This window comes from Synchiropus splendidus, chromosome 9 (assembly GCF_027744825.2).
Source record: "Synchiropus splendidus isolate RoL2022-P1 chromosome 9, RoL_Sspl_1.0, whole genome shotgun sequence".
Taxonomy (NCBI): domain Eukaryota; kingdom Metazoa; phylum Chordata; class Actinopteri; order Syngnathiformes; family Callionymidae; genus Synchiropus; species Synchiropus splendidus.
Window position 1 is genome coordinate 13395176 of NC_071342.1, and position 20091 is coordinate 13415266.

At 43.0% G+C, this 20091-nt stretch overlaps 2 protein-coding genes across 3 annotated transcripts in view; one reads left to right on the forward strand and one right to left on the reverse strand.

Annotated features, from left to right (window-relative positions):
- Positions 1-115: 115 nt before the first annotated feature.
- Positions 116-2575, forward strand: LOC128764607 (beta-3 adrenergic receptor). Its single transcript, XM_053874512.1, has 3 exons — positions 116-294; positions 1046-1206; positions 1412-2575. The coding sequence occupies exons 1-3, from the start codon at positions 144-146 to the stop codon at positions 2573-2575; spliced, it is 1476 nt and encodes a 491-aa protein (XP_053730487.1). The 5' UTR covers positions 116-143.
- A 645-nt stretch (positions 2576-3220) lies between these two features.
- slc35f3b (solute carrier family 35 member F3b) overlaps positions 3221-20091 on the reverse strand; it is a 54758-nt gene continuing 37887 nt past the window's right edge. For both annotated transcript variants that reach the window (XM_053875863.1, XM_053875864.1), the window contains 6 exons: positions 15645-15984; positions 11615-11834; positions 7018-7143; positions 6539-6731; positions 6381-6470; positions 3221-5821 (listed from right to left, as the gene is read on the reverse strand). In XM_053875863.1, coding sequence (XP_053731838.1) covers positions 5580-5821; positions 6381-6470; positions 6539-6731; positions 7018-7143; positions 11615-11834; positions 15645-15984 — 1211 coding nt within the window. In that variant the 3' untranslated portion in view covers positions 3221-5579. The remainder of the gene's footprint in view (positions 5822-6380; positions 6471-6538; positions 6732-7017; positions 7144-11614; positions 11835-15644; positions 15985-20091) is intronic.

Here is a 20091-nt window from a genome sequence, read left to right on the forward strand (position 1 = left end):
CTTTAGTTTCCCTCCCTTCTCCACTCCCCTCCGAAGGAAACAGTGGTGGTTCACCTGGCAACCAGATGGGAATCGGCTGGAGGACATGATGTCTCTCTGCTCTTGTTTACCCGTGGATTTTGCTTGAACTGTGGCCACGCGACATGGATATCCACCGGATGGAATCAGGGTCACGCGCACAGGCGACGGCTGTCACCACGAACCTGACAGCGGGAAGCGACATGGACGTGTCCCCGCAGACGCGGCTGCTGCTGGAGGTGCTCATGGTGCTGATGTGTCTGGGGGCCGTGACAGGTGAGTTTGTATTTTGAAGAGTCAGTTTTAATCTAAATACTTTGGTGTGAATTAATTTCACTCGTCTCCTGAAAACACATTTCCTATCAGTGAGCTATTAACTCGGCAGTAGTTCAACAAAATTTCAGATGCCACTTGCAGAGCTGGACCTTTGATTAGGCAAACTAAGCTTTTGTTGATGCCTCTTGATGCTGTAAGAGTCACGATCAGTCACTTAAACCAAGTAGTACGTTCACCTTGGTATAAATTTTCATTGACAAAATCATGCCTTTGTACACTAACTGTTGGCTTTAATGCTCAAATATGCAAGTGTTAATTCTGTCAGTGCAGCATCAGGTTTCAGTGTAGTAACACTTCCTACTGCCATTGTGCAAACTATTTAAACCCTTGCTGGTAGATTTACCTTACAACCCTGTGGAGCTTTGTTATTCTGCTGAAACCTTGTTTGTTTGACACTTTTTACTGAAGTACAGTTGACCACTAATTGAAAAAGCTTTGGCAAATGAGAAAACAGAGACAGATATTTAATCCTCAAATAAACCTGAGGGACGTGTATTTGTACTCTATATGACAAGAATCTATGTATCATCTCATCACTCTTACCAAGTTCCCCCTTCGGTCCATTTAGCAGCCGCCTCTGAGTCGGCACTTTGCAAAGCTGAGAGTTCAAAAAGCTCAAAGGGAACATTAATTCACTCGGTGGCAGTCTTTCAGTGCGACCTGCTGAACGCTGATGTGCGTGTTTGTGTAGGCAACACACTGGTGATCGTCATCATTGCTGCGACCAAGAGCCTCCGCTCTGTCACTTCAGTGCTGATCATGAACTTGGCCGTCAGTGATCTACTGGTGGGCGTCGCAGTCATGCCTTTCGTGGCCTTGTCCCTCCTGAACAACGGGTGGTGGACATGCAAGGTAAGTGAATTTTCTTTGCAAAGGAATCCCATCACTTTCAACTTGTGTGTGATATTGTGTATTCCTCTTTTTTATTCTTTTATTTTAGGTCTTTTTTAAATGCTGTTTTTATTGCACAGTATTAGTGTGTTGTTTCTTTGTCGGTGAAGGAAGAGCCCTGTTCTGTGTGTGTGAAAAGAACCCTGAAAACTCTCCTCTGTGATAGGAACTTTGTCTGTATGTGGGCTACACCTCCACCGTCTACTGTACGGCCTCAGTGCTAACACTAGCTGCCATCGCCCTCGACCGATACCACTCCATCATGGACTGCCTGCGATACAGCTCCCGCTGCACCCTGTGGAGAACCTCCAGCGTGGTCTTGTGGATCTGGCTTCAGGCTCTGGCCACCAGTTGCCCTCCTCTGTTGAGCTGGAGCTCAGTCAGCTTCGTGGTGCCCATGTACAGCTGCGCGGTGAACTGGGCCGTCAGTCCCAGCTACACAGCTTCCATGGTCACCGTCTCTTACTTCCTGCCGGCTGCAGTTATCCTCTTCTGCTACGTGAGGATTATCAAAGTGGCGCGCGGCCATGCCAGGAGGATTCACACCCTGGAGGATTCTGCCCGGCAGAGCAGGCATAGATGCTTTCCAGCAGCTTCTTCTCAGCGCCAGGGCGTCCCATCGAAGCTGGTCTTTCATGTCAGCGGACGCTTTGTTTCTGATACCAGGGAGGATTCTTCAATGGAGCAGAGTAACCCTTCACCAAGACCTCTCCATGCCGTCCAGTCTCCAGTGCAGAGCTCCCAGCAGCACCACCATGGACTGCTGCGCCTTTTTCTGGTCATTGTCTCTTTCTTCTTGTGTTGGACACCTTACATTGGCGTTGCTTTGGTTCAGGCCGCAGAGAGCGCCCTCTCCGCTCCATCCGGCCTCATACCTTCGTCTGTTGTGACCTACTCTTACTGGCTGTTGCTGCTGAACTCCGACATCAACCCACTACTTTACGCTCTGCTCAGTAAACGTTTCCAGGGTGCTCTACGGGCAATGATGCTAAAGCTGAGGGCCGGCCTCGGGGGTCAGGTGGGGGCGGACCAGGGCGACCACGACGACGACCCCTGTACGCTGACTCTGACCAATCCAGGTCCTCCATCCACCTCAGAGAGCTTCATCAGTGACGATCGGAGGAGCTGCTCGCCAATGTGTACTGATGCTAGTTGTAAGTTTAGTTGTACAGAAAATTCTGTCTCAACAAGGCTGGACCTGGACTTCCTGCGGGTTCCCCCTCGGGCACAAGAGGGCAGCAGACTACCTTTCTCCGCTCTTACAAAAGCTCGAAGGGCTACTTTTTATTTTGGGAACATCACTGTCAGAGTGGAGCATGATATCTGTTAAATGTTCCCACACAATCCCTGCTCAATGATGACTCAAAAGTAGCATTACAGGTGGGTTACACTATTCTTCCCTTTAATATTGTATTACATAGAACCCCCTTCACATCCTAAATGCAACCAGTTAATAAAACGCTATTACGCAAAAATAAATTTCCAAAGCCATTTTTTTGAACCTACAGCACTGGAAAAGCACCGTCCAATCATTTTAACTGACCCGTTCAAAATGAGTCCTGCCCCTCCATCTCTACTTCAGCCTTAATACAATGGACTATTTGCACACGGTGTGTTGACAGATTTTCCAAAACATCAGGAAACTTCAAATGAAGACTTGAATGGCACTTTCTACCGCATGAGCAAAAAACGATCGACGGCAAGCAGGTTGCCAAGCACATATTCCACTTCCTTGTTACTAATACTGTAATACACGTGGTATAAACACAGAATCCTTCATTTGAAGTTTCATTAACTTATGAAAAAGTGTTGAAAAATCACATCGTGACTGCTGGATATGTCGTCATCGTCATTGACAGTGGAGGCGCTGAATATTCATTATATTCCAATTGCTCATAGAAATAAAGACACAGTGAACATATTCAAAAGAAGTCTTTTATATAGTACATGTGATTACACTTGAAGACAGCTCGACTCTTAGAAATCCCTCAGCACGCTGGTCGTGTTTCTTCCTCAAACGTGATAATCATATGTTGCATCTTAGTGTAAAAATTCTTCATTCCTTACAAAGGTTTACAAATATGTCTAGCAATAATTCCAGAGGAATACAATATCATCATTTATTGTCATAAAAAATGACAATGGGAAAACAGTGCTCATGTACTGCAAAAGAAAGAAAAGGCAGTGAAGTGAATCTTGTTTACTCGGATGTGCGCCTCTGTTTTCGACAGCAGCCAAATGCGGAAATATAAAAAAATATATTGCAATGTGTGGTGAGATTGTAAAAAGCGTCAGTCCGGGTGAGCGGTGGAGGAATCGTAGTAAAGAGTCTCTGCGGTGGCACTGTAAGAGAAGCGGGCAGATGTGGTGGAGTGATGGTTTTACATTCACAACAAGGCAACGTTTCCTCCAGCTGCATAACAAAGCACCGGCCGTTTCAGCTGTCGCCGCTTCGCTTGAAAAATGTTTTTGAAATTCCTTTATTTTATGGAAAAAGACCACTTATTGTCACACCAGTTTTCATTTGTGGTTGGCTGCTTTAGTCAAGAGGAAAAGGATTAGCTTGAAATTGATTCATCTTAAACTGCTAGCATCGAATCTGAGGGGCTGTGTCTTGTTTTCAAATACTAAACTGTACGTTTATTGTACCTGATCGGCCCAGTAATTTAAGAGTCTAACATCCACACTACAACATGTTTTGTCTTCAGGTTTGATCCTGAAAAAAGTGGTCCATGTTCCCTTTGAACACTAAAACACGGCAACTGGACACATGTTGGAAGTAGCTTACAGATGTAATCAGGATCAGCTCCTCTATCTCTGAAACCATGGTGGACTGGGTTGGAGTTTAGATCCATCACCAAGTAGAGAAGTTTAAATATTATGTGGTTTTGTACAAAGAATTTAGCAGGAGTGCATCGGCCAAGTCCAAGACCATCAAATATTGAGTATTTTCTCTTAAGGGTGATGCACATGTTGATGTGTCAGGTGTGAAATTGAAGCACGTTTCGTGGCGTTTCCTGCACTGTAGGCCGCAGGTCACATAAAACAAAGATGGAGGTTAGGGATGGGGTGGACTCCCCTTCACTCTGGATAGCAGAGTCATGTATTCAAAGGCGAGCTTCTGCATCACCATTGGACACAAAAGTCCACTTCAGAATCGTTGATATTTGACTTTTTATAAGTGAGAATGTGGTCTTTATGATAGAGCTGAGCCAAAAGGCAACACTCTCAACATATCCACAAATAACTCTACCGTCCAACCCATCACCTATCACCGCTGGAAACCGACTGAAAGTGCACAGAGACACAGCGTGTCTGGACTCTCCTTTTAAGACAAGGACCTTGGTTTAGATCCACTGATCCTCTCCAATGAAAGAAACCAGTTGAGGCCGCATTCCATCACAATTCTTCATGGACGCTTCCCTAGTGAGGTGAACCAGGCAAATAGAAGGAAAATCCAGAACATACTTTGTCTCTGTGGATTTGACAAAGACCTCCCACAAATCAATTCCTGATGATACACTCCGAGTCCACGTGCTACTACCACTGGTATGGGCCAACCTCCCAACTCTTCCTCTGCTATGTTGAAATGTTTCAAAGGATACTTGGACACAGAACAGAAGTAGTGTGGACGTAGAGGGGTTGTTATTCCACCGTGTGACTCTGTGTTAATAGAGTCCATAGTTAAGCGAGACTGCAATCTTTGGAGGGGCAATTAAGTGTGGTCAAAAAAGACCTGACCTGTCGCCGGCTGGAGTCATGCTCCGGAAATGAGTGTAGCTCAGATTGATCCTCAGCGGTCGAGACAGGTCCCCTCATCAGCGGAGCACATTGGGGTCGACAGCTCCAGCACATCCAAGGTGTGAGACACAGCTATGTACAGTGATGCACACAGATATTTGTCATGACACCTGAGAGACACCGCGGTGGCGCTCGTGGTTCAGCCATACAGCATTTTTAGGCATTTTTCTTTGGATCTTAAAGCGTGTAAAAGCAGATTTTTTGTTGTTGTTTTTTTGAAGTCCACAGGGTGTTCGGCCCTTCAAAAGGAGGAGATCGTGATCAGATAGCAGATGGTGCGAATGGCGGAGTGAATGAATCAGTTCTACCTGATATATTTTGAAGGGATTACAATTGTTGAGTCCATGCACCGACTGAGATAAACTCTGAATGGAATGGACAAAATCAAACGTGGTGTAAAATCTTCCCTCCAGATTGAGAAAATCAATCATGAGGCAGTTCAAGAGACTTTTACTTCCTCCTTTCTACGATGGATCCAGCCAAGGCGATCGAACCCTCCTTGTGTTCGTACTTGTAATTGCATGGTAGGGAAGTCAGTGCGCAAAGGTTGACATGGAGGTCCTGGATCTCCCCCTCCAGTTCAGCCCAGTACTGGCTCCTGCCTCGCTGCTGCCCTCTGCTGGTTCGTCACGTTTGCGTAGCTTCGTGCTCAGCTGGATGATGCACTGGTCCCAGTCCTCTGGAAGCAGCAGCATAAGGAATCCCAGGCAGATGATGAAAACAGCGATGAGGCGCACGGTGTTGAAGTTGATCTCGCACGTGTGGAGGTCCACCACTGTGGACGGAGGATGAAATGTTTGATGAGAGAACCAGGAAAAAAGGTTAGTCACCAGTCCATAGTTGGACTCCTATATCACTTATCACTCCCACGTTTATAGTTTGAAGAGGCATCTGTTTACCTTTTTTGTGCGTTTCAATTATATTACACTTATTTTTATTCTTATTGTAAAAATGAAAACATGGTTAGAGGTGGAACAATGTCATGGGAAGAGTGGTAAAATATTGCGTAGACTTCTCCAATCATGTTTTAAATCGAGCATGACGGTAACTTAAAATGTGGTTATTGGTTTTATCACTTTAAATTACACTCAGACCTTGAAACCCCCTTTCAGAGCCTATATGACGGTGTCGTTTTGATTTAAGGTGATGGTGCAACGCTCAAGGTGGTTCATGAGGTCAAGCTAGCCTGTCGATTTATAAACGTCTGACAGTTACCCTGCAAGCAAGCAAGAATGAAGTGTAGCGGTCAGCAGTGTTCACAGTGCGCAGCTCATTTGTTGCTTTGTGTGGATGCTGTGTTACTCTGTCACGGATGAAACGGCAAAGACACTTACTGGCATTAACAGGGACACTTAAGACGATGCCAAGCGAGATCAGTGTCGGGTATGTTATCGCAATGCCGAAATTCACCAGAATGTTGAAAGCTGCAAGAGAGCACATGGGTGTTGTCACACGGCTACAGTTTTAAGTCTGAAGTTTCCGGTTGTCGTACCAAATAACAGTCCAGCGACCCCACAGAGGTAGAGCCAGGGGATGTCTTCCATCGAGCCGATGTACTCCACGCCGGTGAAGTACAGGATGACCGGCACGAAGCAGAGGAATATGAAGTTGGCGCTGCCCACGATGCTCAGAAAGAGCGCAGCCTCTCCGAATTTGGCACTGCCGAGGACCATCTTGAAGAGGACCTGATGAGAAGGAGAAGACAAACGCACCTTCAGAATGTGTCGACTGTGCTTGTATGAGTTTCAGCTGGTGGTCACACCGGACAGCAGGAAACCACAGCCTGTCATTGTTGAGAAGGTTTATCCTGCTACCTTCTGAGCTCGAAGTCACAAACACACACTGACATGACAGTGACAGGGAATTTCATTTCCTCAAAAGGTGACAAGAGTCGGGAATCACCCGATCATCGGCGCTGTTCACCTGATGAAGTGACACCATCCATCACCGTGGTCAGTTACAAACAATTACCTTGTAAAGCGCTGACATGGACGCAGAGGCGACCACTAACGTGATGCCGATGACCGAGTGGCTGTGGAATCCGTCAGCGTAGGTCATCATCACGATGCCTGCAATGGCCAAGATAGCCGCCACTATCTGCGGGGGGAGAGAGAGAGGGGCATCAGCAGGAGAGTGCGGGGAGGGGGGGATCACACACTCGCAGAGAGGTGGTAAACAACAACAGTGTTAAACTGCTGCAGCAGGATTTCCCTCTTATTTTCTCAGCGCAGACTCAGATCTGTGATCATCTGCCTCTGTCTTTCACCAGTCATTCATAGATAATAGGATAACACGCTGGATACATGGTTTCATTTTGAGATTAGAAGAGAGGAACCCAAAGCAATCATCCCAGATTTTTGCCGATGGTTAAGAAATCCATTCACTCAGTCACACCAAACTGTGATCGGAGAAGCCGGAGCCAAGAAAGCGCTTTAGACTGGGGTGTTCCCAGGACAGCCAGGGATGACTGAGGATATGTGTTTGAGAGGAGGTTTTAATGGCAAGTGACTAGGGATGCGCCAAAACCTTCCTTTTTAATGTCCAAAAGGAGTACTGTGCCAGTGCTCGCATTTGAGTACTCACCGATACAGAGTACTTATGCCATTACACGTAAACTTACTTTGAGTTTTTTTCCATAAATATTGTTATTTGAACAACATTCCTCAGTATGTTTTTCTTGTACATGAGTGACGTTCAAGAACTGCGTGCCACCGTAAAGTGGTAACATTGGCCATTTTATGAGTATGAGTAATCGAAGCCCAGTATCGGACCGATACTGTTATCGGTGCGGCCCCACAAGTTACCATAGAATAATGGCGGTCTGAACGAAAGCAGCCCAGATGTCATGTCAAGTTGGGACACAACTGTGCTCCATCTCCATATTGTGATCGGTGGCGGCTGAAAATAAATCAAATTCAGAATATAAAGTGCCAACTCCTTTTCTCCTTTGTGCTGTTTTGCTTTAGTTTAGTAAAGGAGAACTGTTTGGTCAGCAAATCAATTGAGGAGTAGCAGCTTCATGAAACAACCCAATCAGATAACACCCACACATGAGGATATACATGTCATATTTTACAGCTTCCTCTACACTTCAGCAGGCACATGTACTGTCTGGTTGATGGCCTTACATTGATTTCAATTACACAGTTAACACATACTCTTTCATCGCCTCCCCCACCTCTCCTCGAGACGACACAAACCATCTGTCATCCTGCACGCTCACATTGTCATCCTCGAGCGTCTCGCGCAAACACTGCCGTGATAGGTTTCATTTCACAGTCCTGGCTGCCTCTTGAAGTCATGGGAGTCGTGCGTGCGCCCAACAGCCAGGGATGGGAGAGTCCAGCTGGGCGGATTAGCTGCATTAGGAGGTGTCAGGAAGATAAATGAGCTGTATGTTTGTGCATGGCCGGAGCCCTGCAGCACCTTTGCCAAGATGATTCACTGTGCACTGCGGGCAGTCTGTCAGTCACGGCTGCCCCGTGCTCCGTTACTGAATGTTGGCACTGTCAGGGATCAGTACTTCATTAGAACCTTTCACAATAATATGGCCGTCTGATGGATCCTGTTTGGACCCCCCACGAATGTAGCCTCAAAATATCTGATCTCTGAAACACTAATCCAAGATGACAACATTCATTCTTAGCTGAAAAAAAAAAAAAAAAAAAAAAAAAAAAAATATATATATATATATATATATATATATATATATATATATATATATATATATATATATATATATATATATAGTATTAGCCACAAGAAGGCACATTTTTCAATTTTGATTTGGTATATTACTGAATCAAATGATGGTCCCACACATACATTTAAACAACAGAATATTGTTTATTTTGCATCAGTTTGGCAATAGCACAATAAATCACGATGGTGGCTATATTCAAGTTTTTATGTCACTTTATTTAAACTAAAGCTCTTTTAATGTCTGGAAAATATTTGTATAATAATTTCAATTTTATAAGAATTTCAAGTACATTCAGAGTAGTGGAAACCCTGGCCATTGTGTAGCGAAAAACATCCCTGAACAAAAGCAAACAGATGCTTTTGTTTGCCTTTGTTCAGGGATTCCTCCATGTTTGTTGTTGTTGTTATCATCCTAGCTGCCACGTGTCTTGTGCATCAGTGGACCAGGAACTCCTGCACTTAAAAAGGTTCCCTGTTGTGTGGAGAGCAAACAGTTTTATTATTATTAATATTTCATATATATATATATATATATATATATATATATATATATATATATATATATATATATATATATATATATATATATATATATATATATATATATATATTTCTTATAACATCTAACATATAACATCTTTCTGCAAATTGCCACATTGCTCAGTGTGAAGTGCCACTTTATTCATCGTGTTTTCCTCACACAGTGCAAACTTGCAGTATGTTGGCTTTAAAACTTTTTCATTCATCATTATATTTTGTTTTTTAATATATTTACTTCTCAAAATGACCAATTATATTTTTTGCTCTTTATCCTCTGTTACTGTGTGTTGTGTGTTTGTCCATGGGTCGCTCCGTGCGGTTTAAACCTGGCAGTTCCAGTTCCTTTTTTCGTATTTTTCAAAGGCGGGTTGTGGTCTCCCTGCTGACACGGTTCTTTCGACACACCTGCAGTAACCACTGGGAGCCAGAACGCCAACCTTCCACACACTCTGGGGCTAATTTACTCAAGTTTTTGCTCACACAAAAGCGTGCAGTGATTAATGAAGTGAGCACACAATGGTCAGACATCACTCTGGTATTGTGTAACCATTTCTGTTCAACTCCAGTTATATAACTCTTTTCTTCTCTCTGCTTTTTAATAAAAGCCCATCCAACTGTAACTGGTACCAGATCAGGAAACAAGAAGAGAGCGGTAAGCGAGGTTTGTCACAGCAGACCTCTCTTGGGGCATTTCATCAGCAATAATGGTGGTGGGAGAACAGGGCAGCGCCGGAGAAAGATGGGGCGACTGTATGAAAGTGAAAAAAAGGGGGGGAAATCCATTCTGCAAACGGATCAGTGCAGAAATGGAACCATCCGAACCGTGCAAAGCAGCCTCTCAAATCCTTCCAGCTCGGCTTCACTCAGACAAAGCCAGCAGGCAGACACCCACCGAGGCGCTCGGAAATGACACTGTGATCATTGAACACATCAGACAGGTGACTCGACACAGTTGTTTCTTCGTATAAAAAAACAAACAAAAAAAAAACATTTATTTTTAGTTCTTTATTTAGACTCCTCCGAGCTAGAATTAAATAAACCTCCAGAGAAGTAGTTTCTCTTTCTCTCCCCAAAAATAATGGTGCAAGATAGAATCAAAATAAAGCCTGAATATATAATATATCTTATTTTTTTATGATTTGTATGTTCAATAAACAAGGCACTTGACAGCTGAGGGCAATCACCTGAATCACCCACTGGGCTTTTGGAGATCATATGACCATCATTCAGCTTGTTTTCTCGCTCCATTGAATCATACTTCTCCTCATAACCCACCTCCACCCCAGACCCTCAGCAAGTCACTGCATCTTGGTGAAGACCAATTGGATGTCACTGATGCCCACCATGAATAGTGTAATCCATCCTGAAGTAGTTTTGTGTGTTGTTGAAAGCACTGAAATGTACTGTCAAACCAGAGGTATCACAAGTGTAGCATGTTTCTAAAACTGACAGAGCTGCTTTGGTAAATGAAGAACCAGTGAGGAAGTGGATAACTACTTAAAACAGTATTTTATTCCACGACTGTGATGCACGCTTGTGTTTGACTCTGGAGCATTAACAGTTTGAGCACATCGCCCCGGATGGAAAGACGAGATGATGAAGTAAATTGCTCAGAAGCGGTGAGGTGGTGAAAATTGAGTATTTTTGAGAGATAGAAGTTCCACACAGAAGATTCCTGAGCGTCTCAAAAGCCATGGAAGAAAAATGACTCTCTGGTGCAGCAGCAGCAGCAGCTCCACCATCTCTTTTAAGCTCATTTAAATGCAGTCGTACAGACCGTCACAGAGGAGTAAACCACTTTGAAATATTTTATATATGAGTGGATACGTGTGCCACCAGGAGAATGAATTAGCATAACCAATATGACATGACCAGCCACAGATCATCACTGCCTACTGCTCAATTTCTTCAATTTAATGGGTCACCAGCTAATATAATGAGACCTTTCGCTCTTCGCTGCTGAGCGTTTAAGAGTTTCCATCTGTAGTTGGAAATTGGATTTACGAGATCAGTAGATTCATGTAAATGTATGGTGAAAAAAATCGGTTGGTTTTAAAAACGCGCTGCTTATGGGTAACACCAAACCCCTCACCACAAGGTCTTTTTGGATTGACTTTTTGTCTGTTCTTTGTGTTGTTCTTGAAGTGTGTCTTACGTTGTATATAACATCCTAGTCACCAAATCTCCAAATTCAATCGCCCCAAGTGAGTACAAATGTCTTTTTCTAACTCCCCGCGATGGTTTTGCTCGACTGAACCCGTTGTAGAGGACAAATTCCTCTCAGCGTGAGCATGAAAAAGCACACGCTCAAGCAAACGCTACTCACCCGGACCCCCATGAAGCGGTCTCTGAGTACAATCCAGGAGAGCAGGAAGACGAAGGCCTTGTTACAACAGAAGAGAGCCGACGCATCTGTTGTGTTGATCTTCCTGAGGGCCTGCAGGTACAGGTAGTTGGTGAGGATCCACAGCAGGCCAAAGGGGGCTACCTTGGTGAAAAACACCCTAGGGGTCAGTCCATCGTCCCCAAAAAATCTACAACACTCCCTGCGCAGAGATAACAAACACACTGTTATTCAGAAGGCAGCGCCGTCAAACCTCGCGACTGCAACTCCAACCCTTCAAATAAATCGCGGTAAAGCGTTTTATCAGCCTTGACATTTTGACATTTAATGTTTGCACAGCTCTGGTGCTACGCCGTATTCCCTGAAAGCATCTGGCAGGAGAAGTGATGCATCAGCATAAGGAGCGTGCAAGCAGGTAGCACATTTGGCTGCGCCCTGCGGAGCAGCAGAGTTTCGAATCTGAGCTGGGAGCTGAGTTTGCACTAAACACAAAGCGCTCGACGCTTGTTTGTGATGGGAGAGTTCGGATATTTCATTAAAACTGTTTCACCTTCACTTTGCCAACACAAGGTGGGATCGTGGGGGTGGATGGAGGATAATTTTCCACAGCATATTCTCACTCTGAAGGCGTATTGACGCTGGTTAAGTCGACTTCTGTATCCAATGTCGACAGATAGGTCTTTCAATTGAGTTTCCCCTCCAGCTGCATTTCTTGATATATACTGACATGGTACCTTGTGTGACCTTGAGTTGCACTCAGGGCACCGAAGCCTGTGATCACAGGTGCTATATATACCAAGTGACATGAAACCTGACTGGCAGACCACGGCAAACACGCTGGCTGCGCTGAGAAATGCAAAAAGCAAGGATTCTTAACCTTTTTGATCTCTGGGCCCAACTTTTCCATAGCAAAACTGTCCGGGGCCCATTCAAGGAATAGAACTGATTCATTACTCTTCATTTCATTTGTATTCAATAACCATATTGAATCTACTTACACATGAACAAACCAAAACCTTGTGAAATGACATGAAACCCTGTTCATCGTTGCAAAGATATTTATATGTCAACGAAAGGTCCAACCAGCAGCAGATGCAGGTGCAAGTCATATTCACAAAATTTACTAAAGAAAAAATACAGTTGATCCAAACTGTTGAGACGTACATGTCATGAATGCAATTCTGAGTAAAATAAAAATATAATCATCAAAATATCATGAAATAAGATTTTTTTTTTTCAAAATATAAAATAAAGAAGATTTAAGTAAAGTGTAAATGGAAGCATCACCACCAAATTAATTTTAAAAACTGCTTTTATGAACAGTATTTACAGTGAGGGGGCGCTATCACTTTATATTTCTTTTCTTTTGAAGAATTTCTTCATTGTTGGTAACTGACAAATTTGCAGCTGTCAAGTCAACTCAATGACTCACCACAGCCACCACATGTAGCAAGTGTTATTCAGTCTCACTGCCCTCATGTAAAACAATACTTTTAGTTTTAATTTCAAATCTTTCTCCCTGATGACTGGGTTTTTGTGTTATCTCTAAAGGGACAGTACAGATCTCTTGTATCCATATTGTATTTTCTTTCTTGTGGTCACAACGCGAAGTCCCTGGTGAGAATAGGAGCATAGATGGAGAGCCAAAATGGCTCTTGGGAACCAGTGAAACCCTTTATGTGACCTGACCATTTGTACATGAGGGCATCCCCATCATCAAGCGCATGTAAAATCGGAATTGTACAGTTGAGCATGGATGCCTTCATACACCTGACTTAAAGAAAGTGTACAAGACTGCAGTCCGGACACAATTTAAAGTACAACATGAACGAATGATTTCAATCTCCTCCAGTACATTGCAAACATGTTACATGACAAGTAACATGACATTTGAATAACTATTACGTCATACGGCTTCTTAGTTCCAGTTCAGTCAGTATTTCTTCTTACATTATACAGAGATTGAAAAGGAGCAAAGTGAAGAACAGTTCTTGTAATTTCCGCCCCTTATTTCCATTTACCCTTTTTTTTGGAACAGTGGTTGTGTGTAGCTGTGTGTAAACTTGTGTCTGTGTGAGCTCATTTTTATTCAGAGGGTTTTGTCTTACTGTCAGTCTATTTTTGTTTGTTCACACATTGGTTCTGTCCGCGTTGTCTGTGTGTGTACTATGAACGCGCTGATAACCCAGCATTATCACGAGGCACAACACAAGACCAGCGATAGCATCAAATCACTTCTCTTTGGGCAGGTCAGGTGGACGTACTGTAGGGTGCAATCTTTACTCATTTTAATACGTCTTCTCAGCAGCGCAGTGTTTATTTTGGGTGAAAGCCTCTTTGTAGCGCTACAAATGACTCCACTGCTCCGGCGACAGCAGCCTGATAAAAGCAGCGGCAGAGAGGAGAACAACGTCACCAATCATCCGCCACGCCTTCACGCTCACCGCCCTCTTTGTCTCTCCTCACTTCAGTAACGCAGCAGGTAGCAGAGATAAGAGATTTTCTGCTGACCGTGATGAATGCACAACTTCAACCCTGAAAGCTGCTCGAGCAGAAACGTGGGACTGTGGCAGCCGTGAAAATGGGCTGCTTGATTTCTCAATGTTAGCTTGACCTCTGGCGCCATCCTTGGTCCAAGAACAGTGGTCTCTGTGTTAGACGCATGACATGGTTTTGAACGCAGGATTACAAAGCGTCTATTTGTAGTACTACGTCATAACTGTCAGAATACCAACTGACTCCAGGTCCATTCCAAATTCCAGAATGTGAGGTCAAGTCACTATTCTTTACTAGACGCCACATCAATGAGCCCACTTTTTATAGGGAGGTCTCTATGCATGAAGGTAACAAGAGGCAATGAAACGACATATAAATACTTGAACTGCCGTGGGACGCAGCAAAGAGACGATGGAGATGTGGTTGAAGGAGTTGTATGAATAACATCATATTTGAAGGACAGTTCCTCAAGTGAAGCTCCCGGTTGATAATGCGTGTGTTATCAAAGGACCTGATTCTACAGTACACTATGTTTTTGTACAGTACAGTAGGTATTTGTGCTGCTTTTTTCCACAGGTTCAAGGTCAGGTCAGGATATTTGCTTTGCATTAGAATGGGCCATTAGTCACAGTGGCTGTCCTTCGTTTTACTGTCCATGTCACACAATTCTTCACTTCAACTACAGGGTGCGCTGGTTTAGCAGGGAGTGTATTGCACAGATATATTGTCAATGACAATGTGGCGCTGTCAATTTTCAGAGTAAAACAATGCGTAAACTTTGGATTGCATTTACACTGGAATGTCAACATTACACGTAAACCAGCTGCAGGGCCACAAAACAATCTGGCTTGATACTTGGAAACACGATCAAATAAAGGGCCAACACGTGAGTCTTGGGTCGTACTGGATAAGTAGCCCTTTGCTGGTTTACTGTTCCCTTTGAATGCCCACAGTGCACCACCTATTGCCTCATGGCGTCAGTGAAACTGAGGGAAGCCTGAAACTGTAGTGGCTACTGATATGCTCTTACTCTGTAGTGTGATATGAGAGATTATAGTTGCATGAAAATAATAGTAATTTCCATTTTTGGACCTGCACAAACTGTGAAGCGAATGGCGGAACTAAAGTTTACCACAAGGAGATTTAAAAAAAAACGCCTATGTGATGGGGGAAATACTAGTTGAGTAGAGTGTACTTCCTTGTGGGTGAAGGAAACATGTGGTGAACCAAAAGTTTAGCAGACCAGCTGACTGCAGTGTGAGGCGATTTTCTACAGGGGTCAAAGCCACATCCTGGGAATTCCTCATGTCAGAGGTAGGATGGTTGTGTGGCGTCACGAGGAGCCTAAACAGTGTGAATGGCCAACATGACACCAAGAGATCATGATGGATGAGGCGCAAGGATACCTATCGTAGATGTGTAGGTCTCGGACGGCACATACGAACGTGAGAAACACGTAAGAAATTTGGAAAAAATCCCACCACAAACATCAGGATGCAAAAAGTGTGTTTCTCACCTGAATCTCTGCCTGGGGGTTTGTCTCTCCGGACTCTTGCACAAGTGGCCGATGTAGTAAAGCGGAAAGAAGAGACAGTTCCAGGTGGTGGCGAACCAGGTGAGAGTGAAGGGGGCGTCAAATTGTTTAAAGGTCAATTTGGCCAGCTGCGTGGAGCCCGCCCAGGACGAGCACACGCACATCACCATGGCCACACCCCACAGCGCCTTCCGCACTTGTACGGTTGTTATTCGGACGCAGCAGTGGATCCTCCGTTTGCTGGTGCTCGGCTCTGCTCCTGCACCCACGGCCGCCTGGGCATCAACAGCGCCCGCCACATTCTCCCTGGTGCGGTCTTCTCCTGCAGGAATAAACAGAAGACATTAAGTTAAAGAAAGTGCAGTTGCAAGACACGCTAGACATTATGCCGTTTTTTTTTAACCACAGATTTTCTCTTTCACAGTCACTCAGGAAAAAGAAAAATAGAAAAATATATTTATCAGCTATTTATTGCATCCATTTAATGTATCTGTTCATGAAAACATATCCAACCACTTACTATCATTATATTTTTTATATTATCTTATTTATTAAACACTCGTGAATAGAATTAATTTAAACCACAGATGGAAATTATTTTTAAAAAATGATAATAGTTGAGCTAAATCTAATTATTTATTGGATTTATTATTTTGTGGGTGTGTTTCAATGTCAAAAATTCAAATTATATTTTTTTACGAAAAAAAAAATGTAATAGGGTTTTCATTATTTACCACTTGCAGTAACACTCTTGTTTTTACATACTGCATCTATATTATTTGAAATAAGATTATTTGTCTAAACTCATCACCAGCATTTGATCCAAACATAAAAATATTAACATCTTTTTTTTTTTTCCCATTGGCATCGATTGTTATACTGGTAAAACATTTGCCCGTCTATACACGACATACACACACAACAGTACTGACCCGAGCCATTTAGGTATTCCAGCCAGTCTCGCTCACTTTATTTATGAGTCTGCTCTCTCTGTGTTGTTACACAAACACAAATCGATCAGATGTAAACGAAAGTGGCAGAGGACGAGGTCAGAGGAGGACAAATCTGATGGTCGATGCATGACGAACGCGACTTAACCCCGTCGCTGATAACTGCGTTTGAACGCGATAGCGTAAACAGAACTACTTTACATTCACTTGCGATACGCATATCTGTTTTCTCGTTGCTTGATGTGGCAAATCTATGAGACGTAACTCCTTTAAAGTGCAGTAGCAAGACACACGAGACATCGTGCAGTTTTTTACCACAGGTTTTCTGCCTTTCACAGTCACTCAGGGTTTCATCATTAACTCTGACAAATGCTTGTATAAATATGGAAACTGAAAAAAAAAATCAGTTTAACGCCCACGTACTGCTTTTAAAATCCACATCCAGAATCCTTCCTTAATTCTCCTGACACAACAAACTTCCCACTCTAGCCTGAATAACAATAACCCGCAAATTCATCCAAATTCATATCCGTGCCGCTCATAACAAGAATGATTCAAGTTTGCCCTTTGATAAATCTTGTCTGGACGATGAAACATAAAAAAATTCCACTTTTCAGTGACGGTGGATGTGTGTGTTACCAGGAGAGGAACATGTCTGACAGTAAAAAGGGTGCGTTTAGAGGGTAATGGTGTGCTGCCGGGTCTTTTTCCACTTTTATCTGCACCATATACAGTGACCAGAATACAGATTGTCCTTCACAGGAGCTGAAATAACAAGTTGGAGCTGGGACAACCAGGATTTGTTATTATGCAGCAGACAATGCAGTCAGGAGAGATAGAATTGTGTTGCATTGACGTCTGCGTACAAACGTGAGGTGTGAAATAAAAGGACAGCAGCTGCCTGGTGTGTATTCCAGCTAAAAGGGAGAGCGTTTATCAAAGCGCTGAAGTGCTTCGCTCCTCTTGAAAGAGTGACTCCTGACCTTGCCAGGTGGTTTCATCATATCACAGATTAACTGCTTGATGACGATCGCCTTGGATGCTAATGCGCCGCGTTCCCGCGAGGCTCCGAGCTGCTGAGGATACACACCCAGTTTGTGTGTGGAGTCAGAGGGAGGGATGCAATTAACGCTGCATTATATGGAAGTTTTGAATTTGCAAAAATCAACCGACAACTCATCAGCGCCGAGGCTCATCTACGAGCACTTGAGTCAGAAGCAATGTTGTCTGAGGAGCGTGAGTGGTCCATCTTCAGGTCCCTCCAATTTTGTTCCTTCAAACATTTCCACACCAACACGTCCATCATTAAATACCCATGTTTTCTATGTGACTAGTGATTTGATTCTTCATAACCTTCTTAAATTGTAACCCAAACCAGAACGGAGGATGTATTTTTAGTGGTTTAAGTGGATCAGCAACATGTTTCTCTATGTATTTCATAAATTATTTTATTATTAGTTTACTTATTTATCAATTTCCAGTATATTTCTGTTTACATCTAGGTTCTTACCATTATTATCTTAAGTCATTTTTAGTGTCAGTGGTAACATTACAATAATATACATTTAACATTATCTTATAATATTTATCAGCTATTTATTGCATCCATTTAATTTATTTCTATATGACGACATATCCAAACATTTATTAAAAATAATTTTTATATTATTTTGTTTTTAAAACATTTGGAAATAAAGTTGTTTTAAACTACAGAAGGATATAATTTTTCCAAAATATTTATTATAATAATAATTAATTTAATAACTAAAGTATATTATTTATTGGATACATTTATTATATTCGTGGATGTGTTTCAATGTAAAAAAAAATCTGTTATGAATTTTATTTTTCATATGAAAAAACTAAGAGGGTTTTCATTATTTATCGCTTGCAGTAATGCTTATTTTAAATAAGATCATTTGTATAAACTCATCAGTAGTATTTGATCCAACCATAAAACTATTTATATGTATTTTTCTTTTATTTATTTTTTACCATTGGCAGTGATTGTTATTTTAGAATACTCCTTAAATATTTAATGAGCATTCTATATGTTATGGATGTCTCTATAGTAGTATTTAAATGTCCATGGACTCCTTGTGTTCACTAAAAAGGAGCAAATATTGTCCAACTAAGTCGATATATATTTATTTCGACTGTTGAATAGAAGAATCAATCAGCGACCAAAAGGTGACAACACAAATAGCTGTCTATAAATGTCCGGATCACAAGGGTAAGAATTGAGTTTCTCTATTCTGAGCTTGAGGCTTCTCCCTCTCAAGGTCATCTCTTGTTTACACTGCTCAGTTCTTGTCCTTCCTGGGCCTCCGTCCCACACCCCGCTGTCCTGACCACCGTCTCAGAGCTGATGCGAGGTTTAATCTTCCAAATGCAGTAATGGCCAAAGCCAATCACACGCCAACACGCAGCGGGGCGCCAGGCTCACCATTTCCAGTCAGGCCCCGTGTCGACACACTTGTGTGATGCCAACATTAGTGATATTGCTGCCACACACATCTTCAGAAGACTTCATTGATTCATTAAAGCAGCGGAGACATCAATGCATATTCAATTGTTGCGCTGCGGAACATTAGCACCATGAATTAAGAAGAAGGATCTGCTGCGAGACTCCGCCTGACAATGACGGATGTTGCCGGATCAACCTTGGCCACTGCTGGCGAACAGTGCGCCGCAATAGTGAACTCATCAGCGGGAGAGTCTGGTCAGCAAAGTGGCTGCAAGAGATAGAAACGCACCTTCTAATGACATTTGAAGGCATCATTAGCATGAAGGAAACACCCAGGAAGAGGCTCCATCTACAGCAGAGATTAACTGGAACCTTATCACTTTGTTATCAAAAGCTTCTGTCAAGGTCAGAAAGTGACACCCATGTAAAAGGTAATGGAACTGTCTCACCTGTCGACGCCCCAGTGTTGTGATAGATTCGGTGGTTCATCGACAACAAACGCCCTCTAAAAACTAAAACATGAACATGTCCCACAGGCGCATGATGCACTGCAACAGTTGAAGGTCTTTTAATAGTGAACGTATAAAGCGCAGATCTACAGTATATGAACATCACTTCTACAGTATGTGTGGACTCATTTGCTCTACATGTAACAATGACGTTGCCTCATGTGCGTACTTCGATACCTCCAGAGATATGGATATGAACACTTGAAGACAAGACAGTCGGGTTTTGGCTGCAGACTTGATCCCGGGTGGAGAGCTGCATCGTCCAAAAACAACTTTGCAAACTCCCTGACCACTGAGGTGTGTAGCCGGCGCTGCAAGAACGGGAGAGCAGCGCAACGGTCCGGGACTTGTGATGTGTCCGGGTGTTTGATAACGCATGTGTTTTCGCCTTTATTAGGCTGATTAACACCTGATTTTATTGATAGACAGATTTGCTTGAATGAATAATGCCGCGCTCAACAGTAACTGTTTTCACTGCTGTGATCCTGCAGCTGTCTGCATGA